At 56.3% G+C, this 19,484-nt stretch overlaps 12 protein-coding genes across 12 annotated transcripts; 7 read left to right on the forward strand and 5 right to left on the reverse strand.

Moving 5' to 3' along the window:
- Positions 1-23: 23 nt before the first annotated feature.
- Positions 24-529, reverse strand: L969DRAFT_87809 (uncharacterized protein). The gene is made up of 4 exons (XM_014711744.1): positions 442-529; positions 325-388; positions 114-270; positions 24-60 (listed from the first exon to the last, which is right to left on the reverse strand). The coding sequence occupies exons 1-3, from the start codon at positions 495-497 to the stop codon at positions 190-192; spliced, it is 201 nt and encodes a 66-aa protein (XP_014567230.1). The 5' UTR covers positions 498-529; the 3' UTR covers positions 24-60; positions 114-189.
- Positions 254-3,731, reverse strand: L969DRAFT_87811 (uncharacterized protein). The gene is made up of 3 exons (XM_014711745.1): positions 442-3,731; positions 325-388; positions 254-270 (listed from the first exon to the last, which is right to left on the reverse strand). Exon 1 carries the CDS (start codon positions 3,671-3,673, stop codon positions 599-601), a length of 3,075 nt encoding a protein of 1,024 aa, XP_014567231.1. The 5' UTR covers positions 3,674-3,731; the 3' UTR covers positions 254-270; positions 325-388; positions 442-598.
- Positions 3,451-5,759, forward strand: L969DRAFT_24204 (uncharacterized protein). Its single transcript, XM_014711715.1, has 4 exons — positions 3,451-3,885; positions 3,940-4,133; positions 4,179-4,623; positions 4,672-5,759. Exons 1-4 carry the CDS (start codon positions 3,818-3,820, stop codon positions 5,336-5,338), a joined length of 1,374 nt encoding a protein of 457 aa, XP_014567201.1. The 5' UTR covers positions 3,451-3,817; the 3' UTR covers positions 5,339-5,759.
- L969DRAFT_24205 (uncharacterized protein) lies at positions 5,437-6,624 on the reverse strand (the record flags this gene model as incomplete). The annotated part of the gene is made up of 3 exons (XM_014711716.1): positions 6,330-6,624; positions 5,889-6,279; positions 5,437-5,836 (listed from the first exon to the last, which is right to left on the reverse strand). Exons 1-3 carry the CDS (start codon positions 6,442-6,444, stop codon positions 5,437-5,439), a joined length of 906 nt encoding a protein of 301 aa, XP_014567202.1. The 5' UTR covers positions 6,445-6,624.
- On the forward strand, positions 6,445-8,009 carry L969DRAFT_87814 (uncharacterized protein). The gene is made up of 8 exons (XM_014711746.1): positions 6,445-6,588; positions 6,650-6,837; positions 6,897-6,958; positions 7,016-7,061; positions 7,120-7,375; positions 7,429-7,508; positions 7,562-7,871; positions 7,926-8,009. The coding sequence occupies exons 1-8, from the start codon at positions 6,581-6,583 to the stop codon at positions 7,933-7,935; spliced, it is 960 nt and encodes a 319-aa protein (XP_014567232.1). The 5' UTR covers positions 6,445-6,580; the 3' UTR covers positions 7,936-8,009.
- Positions 7,766-9,681, forward strand: L969DRAFT_472159 (uncharacterized protein). Its single transcript, XM_014711747.1, has 6 exons — positions 7,766-7,871; positions 7,926-8,716; positions 8,769-8,861; positions 8,918-9,139; positions 9,187-9,511; positions 9,573-9,681. Exons 2-5 carry the CDS (start codon positions 8,049-8,051, stop codon positions 9,383-9,385), a joined length of 1,182 nt encoding a protein of 393 aa, XP_014567233.1. The 5' UTR covers positions 7,766-7,871; positions 7,926-8,048; the 3' UTR covers positions 9,386-9,511; positions 9,573-9,681.
- On the forward strand, positions 9,446-10,398 carry L969DRAFT_87820 (uncharacterized protein). The gene is made up of 6 exons (XM_014711748.1): positions 9,446-9,511; positions 9,573-9,733; positions 9,794-9,899; positions 9,953-9,979; positions 10,038-10,158; positions 10,220-10,398. The coding sequence occupies exons 1-6, from the start codon at positions 9,503-9,505 to the stop codon at positions 10,333-10,335; spliced, it is 540 nt and encodes a 179-aa protein (XP_014567234.1). The 5' UTR covers positions 9,446-9,502; the 3' UTR covers positions 10,336-10,398.
- Positions 10,399-10,443: 45 nt separating this feature from the next.
- Positions 10,444-13,135, reverse strand: L969DRAFT_62736 (uncharacterized protein; the record flags this gene model as incomplete). Its single annotated transcript, XM_014711749.1, has 9 exons — positions 10,444-10,595; positions 10,648-10,731; positions 10,788-11,730; positions 11,793-11,815; positions 11,875-12,137; positions 12,191-12,251; positions 12,322-12,588; positions 12,651-12,767; positions 13,042-13,135. The coding sequence occupies 9 exons, from the start codon at positions 13,133-13,135 to the stop codon at positions 10,486-10,488; spliced, it is 1,962 nt and encodes a 653-aa protein (XP_014567235.1). The 3' UTR covers positions 10,444-10,485.
- A 291-nt stretch (positions 13,136-13,426) lies between these two features.
- Positions 13,427-15,213, forward strand: L969DRAFT_17698 (uncharacterized protein; the record flags this gene model as incomplete). The annotated part of the gene is made up of 5 exons (XM_014711674.1): positions 13,427-13,696; positions 13,753-13,784; positions 13,834-13,902; positions 13,954-15,024; positions 15,081-15,213. 5 exons carry the CDS (start codon positions 13,427-13,429, stop codon positions 15,211-15,213), a joined length of 1,575 nt encoding a protein of 524 aa, XP_014567160.1.
- An 8-nt stretch (positions 15,214-15,221) lies between these two features.
- On the reverse strand, positions 15,222-16,607 carry L969DRAFT_50088 (uncharacterized protein; the record flags this gene model as incomplete). Its single annotated transcript, XM_014711750.1, has 3 exons — positions 15,222-16,236; positions 16,284-16,442; positions 16,501-16,607. 3 exons carry the CDS (start codon positions 16,605-16,607, stop codon positions 15,222-15,224), a joined length of 1,281 nt encoding a protein of 426 aa, XP_014567236.1.
- Positions 16,608-16,844: 237 nt separating this feature from the next.
- On the forward strand, positions 16,845-18,069 carry L969DRAFT_50253 (uncharacterized protein; the record flags this gene model as incomplete). Its single annotated transcript, XM_014711751.1, has 3 exons — positions 16,845-17,219; positions 17,276-17,617; positions 17,668-18,069. 3 exons carry the CDS (start codon positions 16,845-16,847, stop codon positions 18,067-18,069), a joined length of 1,119 nt encoding a protein of 372 aa, XP_014567237.1.
- A 117-nt stretch (positions 18,070-18,186) lies between these two features.
- L969DRAFT_49685 (uncharacterized protein) lies at positions 18,187-19,445 on the forward strand (the record flags this gene model as incomplete). Its single annotated transcript, XM_014711752.1, has 5 exons — positions 18,187-18,412; positions 18,459-18,729; positions 18,788-18,836; positions 18,911-19,217; positions 19,309-19,445. 5 exons carry the CDS (start codon positions 18,187-18,189, stop codon positions 19,443-19,445), a joined length of 990 nt encoding a protein of 329 aa, XP_014567238.1.
- Positions 19,446-19,484: the final 39 nt, after the last annotated feature.

The following is a 19,484-nucleotide window of genomic DNA, read 5'->3' on the forward strand; positions in this document are numbered from 1 at the left end:
CAAACGCGAAGGTGGCAGCTCACAGATACCGTTGCTGCTCTGTCGAGTCTTCTTATGTTTCTAGCAACAAGAATGGTCCCGTCACTGCAGCCGATGTAAATGCAAATTCTAACCTCAAGCATCGTCAAAGAGACAATGATGCATTAGCTCGCAAAGCTGCACTCATGCCAATACTGAGTGACTGCTGAGCTAATGACCGACATTGACGGGTGCGCAGCATTGAGCATTTGTGACTGGGTTGTAGCAGATGAATCCCTCGGTGCAGGCGATCTGCATGCTGTGATCAGCATCTTCGCCACGCGCTGTAAGAGCTAAGGAACATACACAACAGCTCTGACAGCCTTCGGGCAGCAGCAGATGATTGCTACATAGCTCGACGTAAGCAGCTCTGGCAATGACACGCATGGTCAATTGTGAGATTGCTCATTTGAGCGCACTTACGCAAACACTGCATGAAATGCGATGACAGCGCCTGCGACAAGCTTGCTTTTAAGCATAATGATCTCTTTCGTATCACTCTCTGACGAGCTCGCTCGCAAGGTCACGCTGAGATCGCGAATCGGTCGTCAAAGGCGACGCTAGTTCCGGACGCGAGGAGCTATCCCCCCTTGAGACGTGTGCCTACAAGTTCGAGGGGCAGCAGATGGATCCGGCTCGCATATTCCGCCGCACGATGCCAAGTTGTGGCGCAAAGAACAGAGACGGCAGCGCTCGCGTGTTTGCCTCCTCCAAAGGCTGCAACGCTGAGTTGGCGTCTGTTCTCCAATGCGTCAGAATAGATTCGCGCTTGTTGCACATGGGAATCTTCTTCGACAAGATTCAAGATGGCGTTGCTGTCTTCAAATCGTCCGGCGCGAGATAGATGGAGGGATAGGAAGGCAATCACGTGCGAGGCCACGGGCGCTGTCGGTGCTTTTGCAGCTTTGATGGCTTTGCTGAGCTCGCCCGCGCGAGTCAGACCGTACACCATTTCGTCTGAGCCTGCGTCTTGTATCTGACAGAGGTCGGCATGCGCAGCATGGAGACGTGCGAGATCGACAGAGGTGCGCTGAGCCTCAAAGAGCAAAATCGCATGAAGATCTTGTGCAGAGAGACGTCCGCCCCATCGGCCAAGATCGACGCGGAGCTTATCAATGAGTTGTGTTGTATCGTTGTAGCTCGTACAAGCATACCGAAGCATTTTCCGCAGACGGTCCGGCTTGTGCCGAACATTTTGGATCTTGTAGGCTTGCAGAAGACTAGCGTCACTTGCTTGATGCTCGAAACCAACGCCAGGTCGGTTATCAAGAGGCAAGCTCGGGTCAAAATAGCGCTGCTCGCGGGCAAGACGCGCCACCACTAAAGGCGTGTAGGCTTGAGGAGTGGTGGTCCCCTTGTCGGGACGCTCTGACTGGTTGCGATGTTTGCGAAGGTCTTGCCATCTAGCAAGAAGTAATTTTGCATCGTATTCATGTCCGTGCTCTGTTAGTCGCCGAGTGAGTTGGCCGATGGCCATCTCGTACGGTAGAATGCCTCTGGCGATCGACTGTGAGCAGATACTGTAAGCTTGCCGATAGCAAGCCCGACGAGAGAAGGCATATATACGCCATGTCGTGAGCCATCGCTCGCTGCCGAAGCCAGCAACTTCGAGTTCTGAAGCAGCGAGCTCAATTTCGCCTAGATTGATCTCATTCGGTTTTGGTCGTGTGGCGTGATGCCCGATCTTTGCGAGCAGGGTTCTACATGGCGAGCCCTTGCCCGCGGCGTCTGCAAGTTTTGCCATTTTCAGCGCGCTTGTCAGACGATCTTGCTCTGAGATCGCCAGACGATCGATTGCGCGAAAGAGGGTCTGCTGTGAGACGAGCTCTGGCCGCGCGCGGATGAGTCGCTGCGAAAATTGATGCAACGCGATGCTGGATCCGCTCGCATCCATATGGTGTACGAGTGAATATACGTGTTCGCTCGTTACGTCACCTCTGGACTGCGCGCGAGAAAGCACAACGTCTGCAAGCTGCTTAGCAGCAAATGTGGGTGCGGCGGCCAGACGCTGTGTGAAAGCCTGCCAGAGATCGAGGGGCAGTTCGCGGGAAGATGACACATAGGTCGAATAGATGTCCAGGCTTGGCGCGAGAGTTGGCAAGGCAAGCGCTCGGGTGAGCAAGCTTTTGAAAGAAAGTATGCTCTTTGCAGAGTTCCCCCAGACGTCTGCGTCCTGGAACCAAGCATCTCGCATGGTCAACCAGGAACGCGCGAGATGAATATCTGGGCTTGTTGCAAATATGTGCAGCCAAACGCGATAGACTTCCATAGGCATGCGAGAGACCGTCGTGGCGCCAGACGCAGCGCGTCTCAGCCATTGTTGGGGGATATCGAGTGCAGAATCCTGTAATCGTGCGAGCAAAGCTGCGTAGGCAGACAGAGAGGGCAAGTCTAATCGTTTCTGCTGCAGGAAGGCATCAAAAGATCTGGCGGCATACATGGTCAAGCGGGTCTCGGTACCGAGAGCGGCGATTGAATGTGCTAGATCGAGCTGCGTGGCTGACGGGAGCCAGTGGTGGATGGACTCAACAGTGACCAATATAGCTGACGTCAGCTGGGCATCGTCGAGCTGGAGGGCGCGCTTCAGCAGGATTGCCATGCTTTGCGCAGCGCGCGTCCGGAGGTTTGTGTCAAGCCTGTCGAGGTCGCCTGCTGGCATGAGTCGTTCGAACAGACGTCTCAGGTGGCGTTTGCCTAGGATTGGCACGAGCTCTGCAAGAGAAGAGCTGACGGGATAGAGAAGCATTTCGCGCATGATGACCACAAGCTCGAACGCCAGCTGATCCTGTGCTTCTTTGCGAAGCGCAAGCAATTTTCGGACGAGCTGATCACATGTCTCGAGTACAATCTGTCGTGTCTCCGATGGTATGCCTAACCCCCGCGAGGAGCTATGACGGAGGCTCTGAAAGTACGTCAGGAGATGAAAGTGTGCAGTCATGACATGCGACGAAGCCGAGAATCGGGACACTAGATAATTCGCCCATTGCAGCATGATGACGGGACACTGCGTGCCTTCGGCCTGGGCTCGTTCGAGTAGCGCCTGGTAAAGTGACACGAGGAGGCCATAGTGAGCCGCCTGGTCGGTGGGCGGATCTGGTGCGGCATCGATGCCGAGTGCGAGCAGGTCTGACAAGAGAAGGGCAGATCTGGCACTTGACGGCAGGCAGGCGAATATCTGGTGGGATTGAGCGAATGCTGTTGCCTTGTGCGCATGAGACTTGGTCTGCTCGAACAGTCCAAGCAAGATCGATGTTGGCAGCCTGGCGCGAGCGAGGGCGTTGAGCTGAGTGAAGGCATGCCAAGCCACATCAGGAGTTTCTGAGAAGAGCTCGAGAGGGATCTCGCTCCCAGTAGGCTGTGCGCTTGTTCTCGGCTGCGTTGAAGTCTCGGATGAGCAAAAAGGTTGCGCTCGCCTGACGGAATCACTCGCCTGGCTGCGACAAGCATTCGTGAAGAGCTTGTCTGTAGCTCGTGCGGCTTGCAAGCAGGCAGATTGGGGTCGTCTGCTGATCTTTGAGGCAGCATTTGGACTCCTGCTCGAGTTTGCATAGGCAGGGTACGCATTGAGCAGCAGTTCGGGCAGCAGTGCAGGCAGCAGCAGGCTCTCGAGCTCCTCTAAGCTCGCTCTTGCCGTCGTGAGGAGTGCCCTTTGCATCCGCCAGCGGAGCAAGCGCAGTGACTGCTTCGCTGACCGAGTCCGAGTCGACTCTCGCTCGCTACTCCTCGCGACGCACTGCACCGTCACCGGCGTCACCCTCTCTCCACCCATCTCGGCGATGCAGAGCGTCAGTCCGGCCTCATGCAGTGCCCCTCTTGCGATAGACACGATCGTAGCAGGCTCCTCTGCTCATCCTGCCTCACAGCCAAGCACGTTGCAGCATGATCTCGTCAAGCGACGGATGCTCATCCGAGGCTCCGCAGGCTTTCGTCCTACAGGCTCCACCTCAAGCAGAGCAGGGCAGCCATAGTGACTGCACAGGCTCGGGCAGATGCCGCCTACGCATCGAGCAGCTTGCCCGTCGTACGACACGCTCAGGCAAGAGCGAGCGCACTGGCCGACACCGTCAGGCAATGTCAGCAGCGCAGCAAGGTCCTCCGAGATCGAGTCGACGATCGTGCGTATGCGTCACATCGTTTCGTTTGCGCTGACAAGGTGCCAGTGCAAACACAAGTTCAGGCGCGCAGAGCGGCCTTGAGCCATCGCAGACAGGTATTAGCAACAGCAGCGCAACGACGAGCAGATTTGTGCGCAGAACAAGAGCGTGCAATGAGCGCACAAGAGCTCAGATTGCGTGATCGATGGCAGACGGATGCGGAGGAGATTGCGAGCCACCGCAGAGCGCTCCTTCGCACCGTTCTACTCGTCTTTGATCTCGACGAGCGCGCCATCGTCGGCCTCGCCTTGCCATCGTCTGCCATCACGACGGGCGTCTCAGCAACGGCGTTGCAGGACAAGGATGCGATCAATGCTGCACTGCTCTATACAGCCCATGCTGTTCGCCTCATCGCCATGTATCTCGGCATCAGGCTGCCCTATCGCGTCAATTTGGGGCCGAAGCCCTTCATCCGGCCAAGCAGGGCGGCAGAATCAGACCCTGCCCACAAGTGAGCGGGCATTGCCGTCAGGGTGATCGTGGCTGACATGCATCGCAGACGACAGGCGCTCTATCTCGCGTCCTCTGCAGCAGCAGTGACGCCTGATGACGATTTGCAACGAAGTCCCAGCGCTAGTCGACTACCATTTTTGAAGGCAAAGCCGGCCAGTCTCGCGAAAGAAAGCAGACCTGCTCGAGCAGAGAGCTATAACCAGCTCGCGCCCGCTCTTGCCATGCTAGCATACGATATCCTCTTTCTCGCGAATAGCCAAGCGATCGACGTGCTGCCAGAATCGCACGACGCTATACTCTCCAATCTGGCCCGCCTTTGCACGGACGAAAGCAAGACCCTCGGACATCCTTCACACGCGACTCTTTCTTCTTACTTGCACGTCAGCGAGCATCCTCGTGTCACTTACTCGAGCGTCCTCTCACTCTTCCTGCCAACCGTCGAGACGGCCGCTGCCACTGCACAAGCTGGTCGTGAGACTGGTCGTGACCTGGCGCACAATGACCGATCGGAGGACGAATGGGACCTCGTCGAGGTTCGCAAGGAGAGACCCATGCCTACACGACGTGCCACAGACCCAAAGCCCGCGGCGGATGTCGAGAAGCGCGGCTCCGCCGAACGACGGCATCATCACTCAGTCGAGCACGCGCTCAGCCCAGTGTTGCAAGGAGCTTTACGGCGCTCACAGGCCAAGCTGAATGCGCAAACCAAGTAGGGCGCCGGCCAGTGATACTATCGTACAACTAGATGGACGAGACTGCCAATACGCGTAGACGACAACAACATGTTGTGAGTGTAGATGTAAATGCCCGTCTAAACAATGTCTGTCGTTGTCCAGCCGCTGCCAAACAGAGGTGACCAGATCAGCGCTTCGATAACGATCGCAGCCCGCCAAGTCAGATCTGCAAGAAGGACACGATAGCGTTCAATTGTGGCGATCAGGTGATTGGCAATGCTCCTGCCCAGGATCGGTGTGATTACTGGGATGATGATGGAGCTGAAAAGATAGACGGGCAGGTGAAAGAAGAGGAAGAGCGGCACAAAGGTAAGCTTGAAAAGCGCAATACCCAGTCTTCTTCGCCGCCATTGCCAGCGCTGGCTCGTATGATGATAATCTGGCGGAATCGCGTACGGCTTCAGGCATATCAGATGGCCCAGATAAGGCTGTGACAGAGGGAGCAGAAGGGCTGATCGCATAGAAACAAAGAAGACTCTGCTCGCGCTTTAGCCGTGCCTTATGTCTATGCATGAGGGCTCAAACGCACTGCAGAGATGGCTGAAGACGCGGTGCTCGGTATTGTTCCTTGGCAGCGAGGATGACGGCTTTGTGGCTCTCGGCGGTGAGCGTCGATAGGTCTCCGTCGGTGAACGTGCGGAACGAGACTTGAAGGGGACGGTAGGCCGGATAGGCCGCCAGGACCCGTTCGAGCTCGGGCTCGGATAGCGCATACGCAACGCCCTCTAGCTCTTTAAACGTCTCTGATCGGCCATCAAAGGGGACGCCGGGGATGCAACGCTCGTGCAGATAGCGAATGTAGGCGATCTGATCTTGCTTTTGCTCAACATCGAGCTCGCACCACGGGCCGTCGTTTTGGCCTTGGACGATGCATGTCGGCTGCGCCGGCGTGACGTAGGGGAAGCCTCGGTAGTCAAACGCTGCGTCTGACGCTGAGCCGAGCCGGACGACCCAAATTGTGGCAGCTTACACAGGAAGGTCTGCTGGACGAGCACGTAGGCTGACTTGTGCTGCTCCTTGGTCTCGAGGATTTTCTGGAGTCTGGCATGTGCCATGAGCTGGCCATAGCACACCAACCAGACCATGGACCTGCTGAGCCAAAAAGGGATTACGTGGCAGTCTTGTGATATATCTGATCCCCTTTTTCTTCTTTTCAGTTTCGCAACGTTTATCTCCACGCTTCGCTCGAGTCAAAACAAGGCCATAGAAGAGCCCCGAGTTATGTCAGTGTATGATCCATGCCCTACAATGCCCTCGTGTCGTCCTCATCCTGTCCTCCCTGATGCGCAGGTTCCATGCTTCCTACTTTTCTTCCTCCGCAGCAGACCCTCAGCGACCCGCCCAGCCGGCAGCCCCGGCGAATCCAGCGCCTACGCCTGCACAGAACGCTCCGACCGACGTGACCGTGCCCGCCGCTCGCAACGCGTTTCCGGTGACCGATCCCTCTTTGCCTGGCGTAGAGCGTGCCAACAGTGCAGGTGTGTTGCCTCTCTCGACGGCCACGGCTCACTCTGATCGTCGGGCACCCGTTCCGCAGAGATGGCCGCCGACTTGAGCAACAACTCACCGCTTGATACGCCAGCTACACGCGCTCGCAAGGTACACAGGCTGCCGTCCGGACGTCAGCGATAGCTCATATCGGGTCGGCTTGGTCAGTCAGCTGGCGGTCGCCCCAAGGACTACGTGTGGACATTTTATGAAAGTATGTCGGTCTGCGCGGACGCAGAAGAGGATGATGGAGTTGATCTCGGGGCCTGCAGCGACCGATGATGGCGAGTTGGCAACATGCAAGAACTGCGGATGGCAGACCGAGAAGCCAAAGGCCTTTCGCATTCGCCAGCACATCTCAAGCTGCCCAGAGACACCACAGACGACAAAGGATGAAATTGCACGTCTTCAGGCACAGCGCGAAGCGACTAAGCTCGAGCGTCGCGCCGTCACTAATGATGAAGACAGCCCGACGGAGGCCAACACGCCTGCTAAGAAGCGTGTCAAGGCCGATCCAGCGCTCTTTAGGTCAGTCCCTGACAATCTGCTGTTCTCTCAGCCGAACTGGATGTCTCGTGCAGCCACAACGGACCGCCAGCAGCCTCGACGTCGCGCGTGCCCATCCTGAGCGGTCCCCTGCGTTCGGCGATCACTTGTCATGGCAGGTCGTTCCATCAGAGGCACCCGTTCACGAGCTTACTGGGTATCGCGCAGTCCTTGACTCTACCACGGGCAAGCCAGGCACGGATATGGAAGTGAGACTCGACAAGCTGACCCAGGAAGGCTTCTCCTTCCTCCGATCCTCCTCCACCAATGCAGACGGCCGATGCCAAACCCTCCTCGAACCTGGCTTCCGGCCCGAGATTGGCATCTACAAGCTCACCTTCATGACCAATTCTTACTTCACCAAACGCGGCGTCCTCGGATTCTATCCCTTTGTGGAGATCACCTTTGAGGTCAAGGATCCAATGGAGCATTATCACATCCCTTTGCTGCTCAGTCCTTTCTCCTACTCCACTTACCGGTGCGTTTCCGTGTGAACTGATTGCTTGCGCATGCTGATGATATCGCGAGGCAGAGGAAGCTAGACCGTTGTCGTCTGTCGCAATGCAATTGGTCACGTGGTGACTCCTTTTCCCCTCCAGGTTACCGTCGTCTCAAGCAACCAAAGCAAACCTTTGCCAAGGGAGTCAAGGCCGTTATGAGACAGGTATTGCTGAGCTATGCAGCGCTCGTCCTTCTCCGATCGAGTCTTGCGGCCAGCGTCCAGCAAGACGTCAACCTTGCGCTCGGCCAGATCGGACACGGCAAAACTCGTGACTGGCTCAAGAAGAACCCGAGCTTCTTCTCGGGCATCTTCAATACCTCGCTCGGTGCGATCACATTTGCATCTCCGAGCGATAAGGCTTGGGCTTCGATCGACCCTACCAAGCTGAACGCAACCTTCTTTGGCGACACACTCTTGCCGCTCCATGTCATCCGCACCAACGTCACTGCGATCCAGCAGGACGGCGCGGCGATCTACCGCACCAGTCTGCTTCCTCCCGCCACATTCAGTCTCAACCTCGGCACCGGCATCCCCAGCCCGATCATCATCAACAAGACGGGCGATACTACCTTTGCGGCTCCTCAGCCCGTCTCGGGTGCCCAGGTGAACGTCTGGCCGACAGATCACACGACAAAGGATAGTATCTCTATCTATAGCGTCGATCAATGGTTCGATGTGCCGCAGGACATTGTCACGACGATCAATCAGCCCACGGTGAAGGGCAGCTCGTTCGCCACCCTGCTCGCGACGGCCTCTCCTTCTGGCAGTCTCGTCGCTGACATCCAGGACGCGGAAGCGCTCACCGTGTTTGCGCCATCAGAGTGAGCTTCCTCGCGAGTGCACTGTCAGAGAGCCTGGTCTGAGATCTGGCAGTGCATCGCTCGCGTCTATTCAGAAGGAGCTAGCCTCCCAGCCTGACGGGGCTTTGCAGGCCATCATCCGCAACCACATTATCAACGGCACAACGTGGGTCCACCTGCCGTGTACAGTCTCCATCTCCACTGACAGCTCCAGCTTGACAGGCTTTACTCGACGCAGCTAGTCGATCAGATGAAAGCCGTATCTGCTGCAGGCACAGCAATGCTCTTCATATCCAATTCGAGTGGCACATTCGTCGCAGCCGGCGGCGCGCCTGCTGTCAAGATCATCAAGACTGACTTTTTTGCGGCCAACGGTGTCGTGCATGTTCTCGACGGTCTCTTGAAGGCGACGAGTACAACTGACGAAACGACGGCAGCCGCTGCGTACGTCCGTCCCTTGTGGTAAGGCAACGATCTGATCGGACATGCAGACATGAGGCATACCTCGCGTTCACGAATTCTGGCCAGCTGAGCGCGGCCGGAGCGATCGATGTGCATACGCCGACCGGTCTTTCCTCGTTCAAGGCGCCCGCGAGCACGCCAACGAGCAAGCCGCCGACACCGACCGCGGGAGCTGCTCAGCTCCGTCCTCTGTTTTTCCTTGCTCTTCCTGCCATGGCGATGTTGTAGAGTCAGGCTAGCGTGTCTTGTCTCCTTTGCTCTGACGCGTAGGCGTAATCTACGCGTGAAGCGTGATAGCTTGAAGCTAGAAAACCTGCGCTGCCGTCTTCGAGTCGTCTGGCCGGAATGATCAAAGCATGTGTTCAGAGAGAGTCTGTACTCGCTGCGGCTGATGCTGGACCCCACGGAATGACAGATATGGTCCATGAAGAAGGAGGGCGAGGCGGCCGGAAAGAAGAAGCCACGGGTATCTGCGGCCCAACTGCGAGCTCAAAAAGACATCACCGAGCTAGACCTGTCCTCGACGATGAAGACCGACTTCCCGGATCCCACCGATCTGCTTAACTTCAAGCTCAGGTGCGCTCGGCATGTCAGACATTGTGCCAGACAGGCATTGACCACCTCGAGATTGCTCAGCATCACGCCTGACGAGGGCATGTACAAGGGCGGCGAATTCAAGTTCACTTTTGCGATCAATACCAACTATCCACATGAGCCGCCCAAGGTCAAGCTGACACAAAAGGTGGTTGACCCTGGCGCGTGCGAAGCCATGCCCGGGACTGACTGCGCGAGCAGATTTATCATCCCAATCTCGATCTAGAGGTCAGAGACGACCGCTCGACAGACGTTCGATGACGCTGATCGTGCATCGATGCATCAGGGAAATGTCTGTCTGAACCTATTGCGAGAAGACTGGAAACCCGTCCTCAATCTCAACGCGGTCATGGTCGGCCTTCAGTTCCTGTTCCTTGAGCCAAACGCAGACGATCCTCTCAATAAAGGCGAGCAAGATTGTGCCTCCCCACGTGCGTCATCAGCTGATCTGTCTCTGTCCGGCTCCAGAGGCAGCAGAAGAGCTGCGGCGAGATCGTACGACGTTTGCGCAGAACGTCAAGACCGCCATGCGAGGCGGCCGTGTCAAGTCAGAGGTATATGATTACGTGCTTATCAAAAAGTGATAGACGACAACGTAGGCAGCTCAGCATTGTTGTATCACTCGTGCAGGATTCGTACAGAGCCAATCAGCCAGACTCACGACGAGCGATCGAGGTCAAGACAAGCATCCCATCTGCATTAAGTGACCATCTAATCAATGTGCCCGTGCGTGTCTACATAAGCCAGGCCCAGATCTTGCCATACCATGTCGTTGGCTCGCCTCCTGCCTTTTCTGCTTCAATGACGTCCATCTCGTCAAGCTCGCGTCTGCCAGTCTCAAAGTCTGTAGCATCACGTCAGTGTTTGTGAGAGGGCGCACACAGCTTGCGACATACCCATCTCGTGGAGACGAACGAAAGAGGTGCGCTTGAGGACCTTCCAGAAGACGTAGAAGATCGCAAAGATGGGCAACGTGATGTCTGAAAGCCGCCAAAGGTCAGCACGAGCTCATGTATGGACGACGGGTAGGACTGACAAGCAACGATGAAGTTCTGAACATCCCAGTTACCCGCTAGGAAGACGGGATAGCCGTTGAACAAAATGATCAGGTTGAGCATGACAAAGCCATAGTACGAAAAGTATGGCTGGAACGGTGCCTTGTATGGGAACAAGGATCGATCGATGCCTTGGGCTTTGATGCCCGCGTAGAATCGGATGGCGGTGAGCAGAATTGCCCACCAAGTGAGGAGACCAGTGATCGAGCTGATGTTGTAGAACCAATTGAACACAGTGGTTCCATTGTTGCTGACATTGAGGTAGGCGAGCGGGCCGATCATGACGGTGATGATGAGGCACCAGATCGGTAGACCGCCCTTGGTGCATTTGCGGAAGATCCTGGGTGCTTTGCCATCGCAGGCGAGGCCGTACAGCGTACGCGAGCTTGCATAGAGATCAGAGTTGCCGGCCGAGAAAGCAGACACAAGAATGACCGCATTGATGATCGACGGCAAAGTCTTGATACCGGCATTGTTGATCGCGATGACAAAGGGAGATTGAGCTGCTGTGCCTGCTTGACCGGTCGGCTGCAGTAGCTCGGGCGAGTTGGATGGGACGGTCAGTCCGATGACCAAAATGCCGCCGACGTAGAAGAGTAGAATACGGTAGAACACTCGTCGGATAGCCTTTGGAACCGTCTTTCTAGGGTTGGCCGCTTCGCCAGCTGCGAGCGCGACGATTTCCGTGCCCAGGAAAGAGAAGGCAGCTTGGACGAAGACGGTCCAGAAAGCGAGAAAACGACCCCATGCGCCCGGAATGTCATTCTGCTGAACAAACGGTCCCGGGTTCTTCCAATAACGGAAGCCGAGTCGATCGTGATTGGGACCACCACCGAGATCGATGACGATGCCAAGGATGATCAAGCCGACAATCGCGATGACCTTGATAAGCGAGAACCAGAATTCCATTTCTCCATACCAGCGCTACAAGTTGAACATAGCCGGTCAGCAGGTGAGACGCAGATAGTGAGAGGCAGATGACTCACAACGCCAAAGAAGTTGATCGAGCCTGCATCAGCCTCACTTGTCAGAACCTTTGCGTGAGAATGGGAGGTCATGGAAACGCACAGATGACGACGAGGAAAATTGAAATCCAGACGGCGACATTGGTGGTGTCATCCCAGTAGGAGATGACGATAGCCGCAGCGGTAATCTCGGTAGGTAAGGTGATTGCATAAGAATACCAGTAATTCCATCCGAGCGCAAAGCCGAGCGCCGGATCGACGAAGCGGGCTGCATAGTGTGTGAAGGCTCCGCTGACGGGGTAGAGCGTGCACATTTCGCCCAATGCGACCATCATGCTGTACACGACGGAGCCCATGATGCAGTATCTGAAATCCCAGGCGGCGTCAGCGATCGTCGATGAGCAATACCTGAAAGTCACCCTAGCAGAAGACCGACCGGTCCACCACTCGTGAGTGCACCACCCGAACCGAGGAAGAGACCTGGAGCGAGTCAGCCAAGTCAGCACAGCTTGGTGATAAGGCGAGCGGGGTCGCGTGACGGGCGACTAACCCGTTCCAATCGTGCCGCCGATAGCGATCATCTGGAGATGGCGCGACTTGAGGTTACGCTGTGTGTGACCATCGCCGTGGTCATGGAAGACGTGGTCCTCATTGACCTCACGCTCGACATGATGACCGAGCGAATCATCGTTCTTCTCGCTGACATCGTACGTATTGCTGCCTAGCTTCTCCGGCTCGCTGCCCGCCGCATACGGATCGGCGGTGCTGTAGTGCTTTTCCTCGTCGGAGATGCTTGTCATCGTTGAAGTGTTCTCTGCTGTGGTGTCAAGACAGGGTCAGTGGCGATAAGGAGAAGAGACGGGCGATCTGCAGGCGTACCAGGCCAGGTGTCGCGACTGAGCCGGTTGACACTAGATGGCAAGAACGACCTTCCTGCCTCCTTAATGAAAACTGTCGAGGATGAAAATTCTGCGAGAGTAAACCGGTCGGTGGCTCCTTGCCGAATAGATAGCGAAAAAGTGGCACCACGAGGTCTGCCCGCTCGCCCACGCGCCCCCTCCCCACTCAGTGGAGACCGCCGCTCTCCACGATCTGGAATGAGCTGGCCCTGTCTCTGACTTTGCGCTGGCTGCGTAGACCGATAGAGAAAGAATTAGCTTCTTTCTTCCGACACAAGTCGCACGACCTCGACACGATCAGCAACAGCCTTATCGTGCGCACATCAAATTGATATCCATGTTTCAGCAGTCGCACGCAACGGAGACTTGACCGGGAAAGTCTTTGAATGCATAGTTCTCAATTGTTCCGTCGTGCACTGCATAGCACTTGTCTAGTCTGCGCAGATGGCAGAGATAAGCCAGCATTGCCAAGTCGAATACAAGACGGAGATCTGGGCCTGCACATGCTCGAGATCAGAAAGCTAGAGCGCTCGAACCATGCGGCCCGCGAGTAGCTGTCGATCCTGATCGATCATCAGCCGGCCAGCTGCGCGCTCCCCGTCTGCGATAAGAGCCACCCATTTTCTGCTCTTTGCCTGATAACCCACTCCTCCGTCCAGACGACCACCACTGCCACCGCGCAAAGGGCCCTTGACTGGCTTCCCACCTTTGCGTTTACACGAAACTTCAAGCCAGTACTCTTTCGAGCCGGACAAAATGTCGCACTCCGAAGATGAAAAGATGACCGGCACTCTGACGCCTGATATGGAGAAGACGCCTGCAGAGGCTTTCGTTGTATCTGGCGAGCAGGCAGACTATGTTGACGACCTCAATGATCATGTGCCTCGCAAGACCGGCCCCTTTGCGCCGCTCTGGCGGATGGCCGATCGCCTTCGCACTGCCGGCGTAGAGACCAGAGGCATCGAGCGTGTGCCACCGACAGAACGTCAGCAGAAGCATGTATATGACCTCTGCACGATGTGGCTCGTTCGTCTCAGTCATCCCTTCTGAAGGACATCAGATGCTGACGAACCACTGGACAGGCCGCCGACACGACCATCAGCACTTTCGCACTGTACGCCACTCACCTGGACTGGAGACGCCATCTGACGTCGCGCGTGCAGTGGTATGCTAGGATCCTCCGTCTTCTTCCTCGGGTTCAAGGAAGCCACTCTCGTCATCATCTTCTTCAAGTGAGTTTGCCACCCATTCCTGGTTGTTCACGCGCTCAGGCCGACGGCTAGCTTGCTCTGTACGATCCCTGTCGCCATGTTCTCGGTATGGGGCGCCCGTCTCGGCCTCCGTCAACTCTGTCTATCTCGCTTTTCCTTCGGTAGAGCCAGCTTGGCGCCAGTGGTGCTGAACTGTATCGCTTGCGTCGGTTGGTCGACAATCAATGCCATCGCCGGTGCTCAGTGCCTGCGTGCGGTCTCTGACACACATCGCATACCTGTCTGGGCTGCCGTAGTCATCATCGCCATCATAACGCTCGTCGTCAGCTTCATGGGCTACAGAGTCGTCCACATCTACGAAAAGTGGTCCTGGATCCCTGTTGCGATCATCTTCTTCATCGTCTTCGGCGAAGCCTACACCGAAATGTCCTCGCCGCCCTTTGAACCTGCCAGTCGCGAGCTCACTGGATCCATTCTGTCCTTTGGCGCTGCCATTGCGGGCTTCGCGCTCGGCTGGACTAGCCTTGCAGCAGACTACAGTGTGCAGCTGCCTGAAGATACCTCTGCCTTTGCGATCTTTGCTTGGACATACGCCGGTCTCAATGTCCCACTGATCCTTGTGGAAACACTAGGCGCTGCTATGATGACTACCATCACGGCCAATGCCGATTGGAACGATCGCTACCTCGCCAATGGTTCCGGCGGTCTGTTGTCTGGCCCGCTCAGCAAGCTCGGTGGCTTCGGCCAGTTCCTGCTTGTCATTCTCGCACTGTCGATCGTGGCCAACAACATTCCCAACATGTACTCACTCAGTCTGACTTTCCAGACACTTGGACCGTACGCACAGGCCATCCCGAGGCCCTTCATCACACTCCTGGGCACGATCATCTACATCGTCCTCGGCATCGTCGGTTACTCCCACTTCGAGACGGCTCTAGATACCCTGCTCGTCTTGCTCAGCTATTGGCTTGCTTGCTTCACCACTGTCTTGCTTGCGGAGCACTACGTCTTCCGGGGCGGCAAGTTCTCGAACTATGAAGCCGATGCGTACGGCGACTGGTCTATCCTGCCAATGGGTCTAGCTGGCACCCTCGCTATTGGTGCAGCTATCGCTGGAGCAGTCGTCGGCATGTCTACGGTCTGGTGCGTTGCACGCTGCCGCACAGGCGCATGTGCTAACAGTCTGTCTCGGCTCACAGGTACGTGGGCCGCCTGGCTCTTGACATCACAGCTCCGTACGGAGGCGATCTCGGCTTCGAACTCTCGTGCGGTTTCTCGCTGGTCGCATTTATTCCTATGCGCTACATCGAGAAGCGGTATATTGGTCGATAAGCGATGGTCTATAGATGTGTCCCTGGGATCTGCTGCTCATGATTGGTCTGTAACGTCGGGAATGCATTCGAAGTGACTTTTGGCAAAGGAGGCGTGGCAAAGCATTGCTGATACAGTATGCGGGCGTCTCTGCTAGCAAAGGTTTGTTTGGCCAGCCAGCCCGACAGTGCGATCATGCCGTCGTCTGCGCTATCTAGGCGCTGTATGCAGTCGTTTATCAAGAGTCGAATGCTCTTCTGGTCTGTGCCGGCGCATCTATAGCGTTCGAATATGAAATGGCCCCCGAACGGGACTATGTGTGAGCTCTTGAAGCGACGCGTGTCGTTTGGATTGAGCGGGTCGAGCGTCTCTTGCCAGAGCCCTATCGCTGAGCCGATCGCGATCATCTGGTTGTCATGGGTAAAGTCGACGTAGATGGCACGATCAAGTGGAAAGAAGAGCGTGTGATTGACTTGTGTAGCGTCGCGCACTGGCGTGCACGTGAGGCGAGCGATCAGTTCGTTCACCCACCCGGCGCCTTGGGGTGGACCGAGCGTGTTTGGCCAGCTATAGCTGTAGTGCTTGTTGAGATCGTGATAGTAGGCAAATGAGGCCAGCTCGCTCTTGCTGAAGACGTCACACCAAGGCGAGATCGGCATCTCTGAGGATACGACGCTCTCGAATGCACATAAGCTGATGAGCTCGACAACGTCTTGGGATGTTAGATGTACTCCGGGTACGCGCATGGCCAATCGATGAGCGGTGTGAGAGAGCGAACGGTCGAGCCAACGTGACGTAGCGCGACGAGCTTCTGACAAGTTGAGCGCTGGGCAGCTATTCTCGAGCGTGTCGTTGCTCGTGCTCTCGTCGATGATGAGCAGCGGGCTGATAGGACGGTGACGGGAGTCGCTGTCTGTGAACCTGCGAGAGAAGTGACGAGCAGCTTGGACGACTCGATGGCTTGATGACGCGCGCACAAATGGAGCTGTACGCTCGTTCAAATGGCCATAGCGGCGAGCCAGGAGAGCACCCAGATCTTTGGCTCTGTGGGACTTGAGTGATGGGTGGCTCGCATGAGCGAGTCGACGTACTGTTGCACTCCAAAGGCAGTGAGGTCGTCGACGGCCAGATCATATGTATAGTTTGCAAGAAAGGCGAGCTCGCCCTCGTATCTCGTGGCTGACTGTAGCTTGTGCAAAGCTTGTCGGATGCGCTCATCTGCGGCGCTCGTCGGATAGCGTGCGCCGTGTCTGACGAGCACGTTTACTTGCTCCAACACGCAGTTGCTGGGCGCTGCTATATACGAACACGCTGTTAGCTGATGAGGCGTATAAGGCCCAAGGAGCAGCTGCCGTGGCGCTTGCAGCAGGAGCTGGGCTAGTAGGGGCCACTGCCACAGCATCAGATGTGTGCATGGGTCCTGCCGCAGCGATGTCCGCCTTCTTGAGCAGCCAAGCCAGGACGTACGCACAATTCGGCCAAACTTTGATGACTTATATAATTTCCAAGCAGGCGGGGCATCCCGGCGATCATTTTGATCGTTTGTTCCGCTCCCGATGGAAGTAGCGAACGATGATGGATTGATCAACGATTGACTGCGCGCGCCTTCCCTCTGCCTGTCGGTCTTCGAGGCTCCGACAGAGGCTCACACAATGTCGGATCCAACAGGAGGCTCGCTCCGTCAGAGAGCTGTTGCCGACGAAAAATCGCTTGACAATCGATCTCTGAAGCGCAATGTCGTCAATGATGTCAAGCACAAGGCTAGCGATGCCAAGCAAGCCGCCAGACATCCAAAGAGCATGCTCGGCAATTGGCGCAATGATTGCATCGCCGCCGTCGGCGAATTCTTGGGCACCGTCCTCTTCCTCTTGCTCGGCCTTGGCGGCATACAGGCAGCCGCAACGAGCAATTCCGCCAGTCTGGCCGCAGCGGCATCGAGCGCGGGACAGTCTGACTCGAGCTCTGGCGCGCAAGCGATCAACACTGTGGCCAGCGTCGAACAGCTCATCTATATCTCGACCGCGATGGTAAGCTCACTGGCAGTGTCAGCCCAGCCTCGGGAGGCTTACGATCTTCATGCCAGGGCCTATCTTTGCTCATCGCGGCTTGGTGTTTCTATAGAGTGACAGGGAGTGTCTTCAATCCTAACGTCGGTCTGGCTCTGGCCATGACGGGAATCCTGTCCCCCTTCCGGTTTGTGCTCTACGTCCTCGCCGAGACGACAGGCGCGATTGCTGCATCTGCAATCTTAGACGGCCTCTTGCCCGGTCCTCTCGCGGTGACTCCGGCATTAGGCGCAGGGACAAGCAACGCGCAGGGCGTCTGGATCGAGGCCTTCATCACAGCAGCGCTTTGCCTCGTGGTCATGTTCCTTGCAGTCGAGAAGCATGCCACCACGCCACTTGCACCCGTTGGCATCGGCTTGGTCCGTGTTGCGAGACTCATCAGAAGGCCTGCGCTGATGATTACGCACAGACTCTCTTTGCATCGCATCTCTGGGCTGTCGTCTACACGGGTGCCGCAATGAATTGGGCGCGCGCGTTCGGCCCGTCTGTCGTCACCGGATTCTCTTCCGATCACTGGATCTACTTTGTCGGCGATGGCATCGGTTCCCTGATCGCTGTAGTGATCTACTATATCTTCAAGAGCGTCAACTTCTACGAGCTCAATCCAGGCCAGGACAGCTCGAATGTCGATGACTCGCCAGACCTGCTCGCGCCATCAGATCTGCTAGACGTCGTTCGCAGTCAGTCGGACAACCCAGAGACGCAAGAGACGACCGAGTCTGTCGTCGTCACCTCCAAGAAGGACGCCAGCGGCAAGCAGATCAATGCTACATCCTCAGATCGCCTTCATCCCAATGACTCTATGGTCTAATCGCATGCCATCCGTCTCGCCACTTAATTCTGCAGTAGCACGCCACTTGACTCTTGTAACAGCAACTGCACTCCTTCACGACCGCACAGTGTGTCAGCGACGAGTGCATCAATCGCGATGCGCCCTCTCGTCGTCTTCGAGGTTTACGAGAGCGTTTCGAGTACTGACATGTTCAAGGGTATGATTCTCTTCATCTTTGCTGCTGTTCTGGTGGCTGCCCTCCCTGCCACCAACGCTACATCTCAGCTGACAACCCGGGGGATCTTTCATCAAGCATACGACATCGAATGCAAGCGCCCGATGATGCGCCTCTATGACATGGCAATACTGATATCCGCATGCAGTCGTTTACGAGGTCTGTTGGCTACTCTGACCGGCAGAATCACCAGATACTCAGATCGAGCAGGCCGCCTGCAAGACCCGGGGTGCAGGTCCCGATCCTGTGGAATATGCGCAAGACGATCTTGAGCCAGCATCAGTCACGGTGGTGCTCGACTACAGTGGCTTCATTGATGCAGACTTCCGAATGGCCAAAGGCATGAGCCACCTCTCGCTGTCCACCTTCAGATGGCCAATTGCAATCATCACGTTTCTCGTCTCGGCTCGCTCGCTCAATCTGCCGCTTTATCATTCGTGCTGCGAAGGCTGGATGGAAGTTCAGTGCGTCCCGTCTTGGCCCCGCAGATCATCGAGGTCATCGCTCATGGGCATCCACTAGCGTTGGATTACATCTCGACGAACGCAAGTCGGCACCCAGTATCGCACTCGTTCGCTCACACTGACCTCCTCGGCAGATGTGATCGAGTAAGCGTCCTGATCAGCACTGACTGATGCTCAACAGTCAGACGAGGGCAGCAAGCCAAACGTCGTTGCGACCCAGATGTGCACGCCGTTGTACGAAGATTATGAAGGCGCTTGCGCGCTCGTGCCCGGCAGACCGCCTGCGCATACTCAGTGCACCGTCCTGGAGGCCGATGTCCGTCTCGATGCCATTCCAACGGCGGTCACTCACAGTCTTGCTTGGTCCAGGTACGGCAACCCTTTGCGTTCGATCGATAGGGCGCATTGCGACGGCGCTAGGAGGAGATGGCACTGTCTCCTCGCTTCCTTTCCATGTTTGATTGCAACAAGCCGCATTCAATGTTCCAGTTGCTGGCGTGCTTGACGCTCTTGGCAGCTGTCTGCAGGTCACAAATCACCCTGCATACTTTCCAGCTTTCGTGTAGGTTGAGCTGACAGGCTCGCTCGAAGCTCACAGGCGTCTGCTCGCAACAGGGTATGTCGCTGTACGTTCCCCAGCCAGCAATGCTCTTGTCCGTCGTTCACAGATTGGCAGGCAAAGTGCATCGTCGACAAGACCGAGCTCGACTTTTTGATACCAGAGATAGACCCAGCTCATGTCGATGTCATCATCT

Source organism: Mixia osmundae (genome assembly GCF_000708205.1).
Source record: "Mixia osmundae IAM 14324 unplaced genomic scaffold scaffold_6, whole genome shotgun sequence".
Taxonomy (NCBI): Eukaryota; Fungi; Basidiomycota; class Mixiomycetes; order Mixiales; family Mixiaceae; genus Mixia; species Mixia osmundae.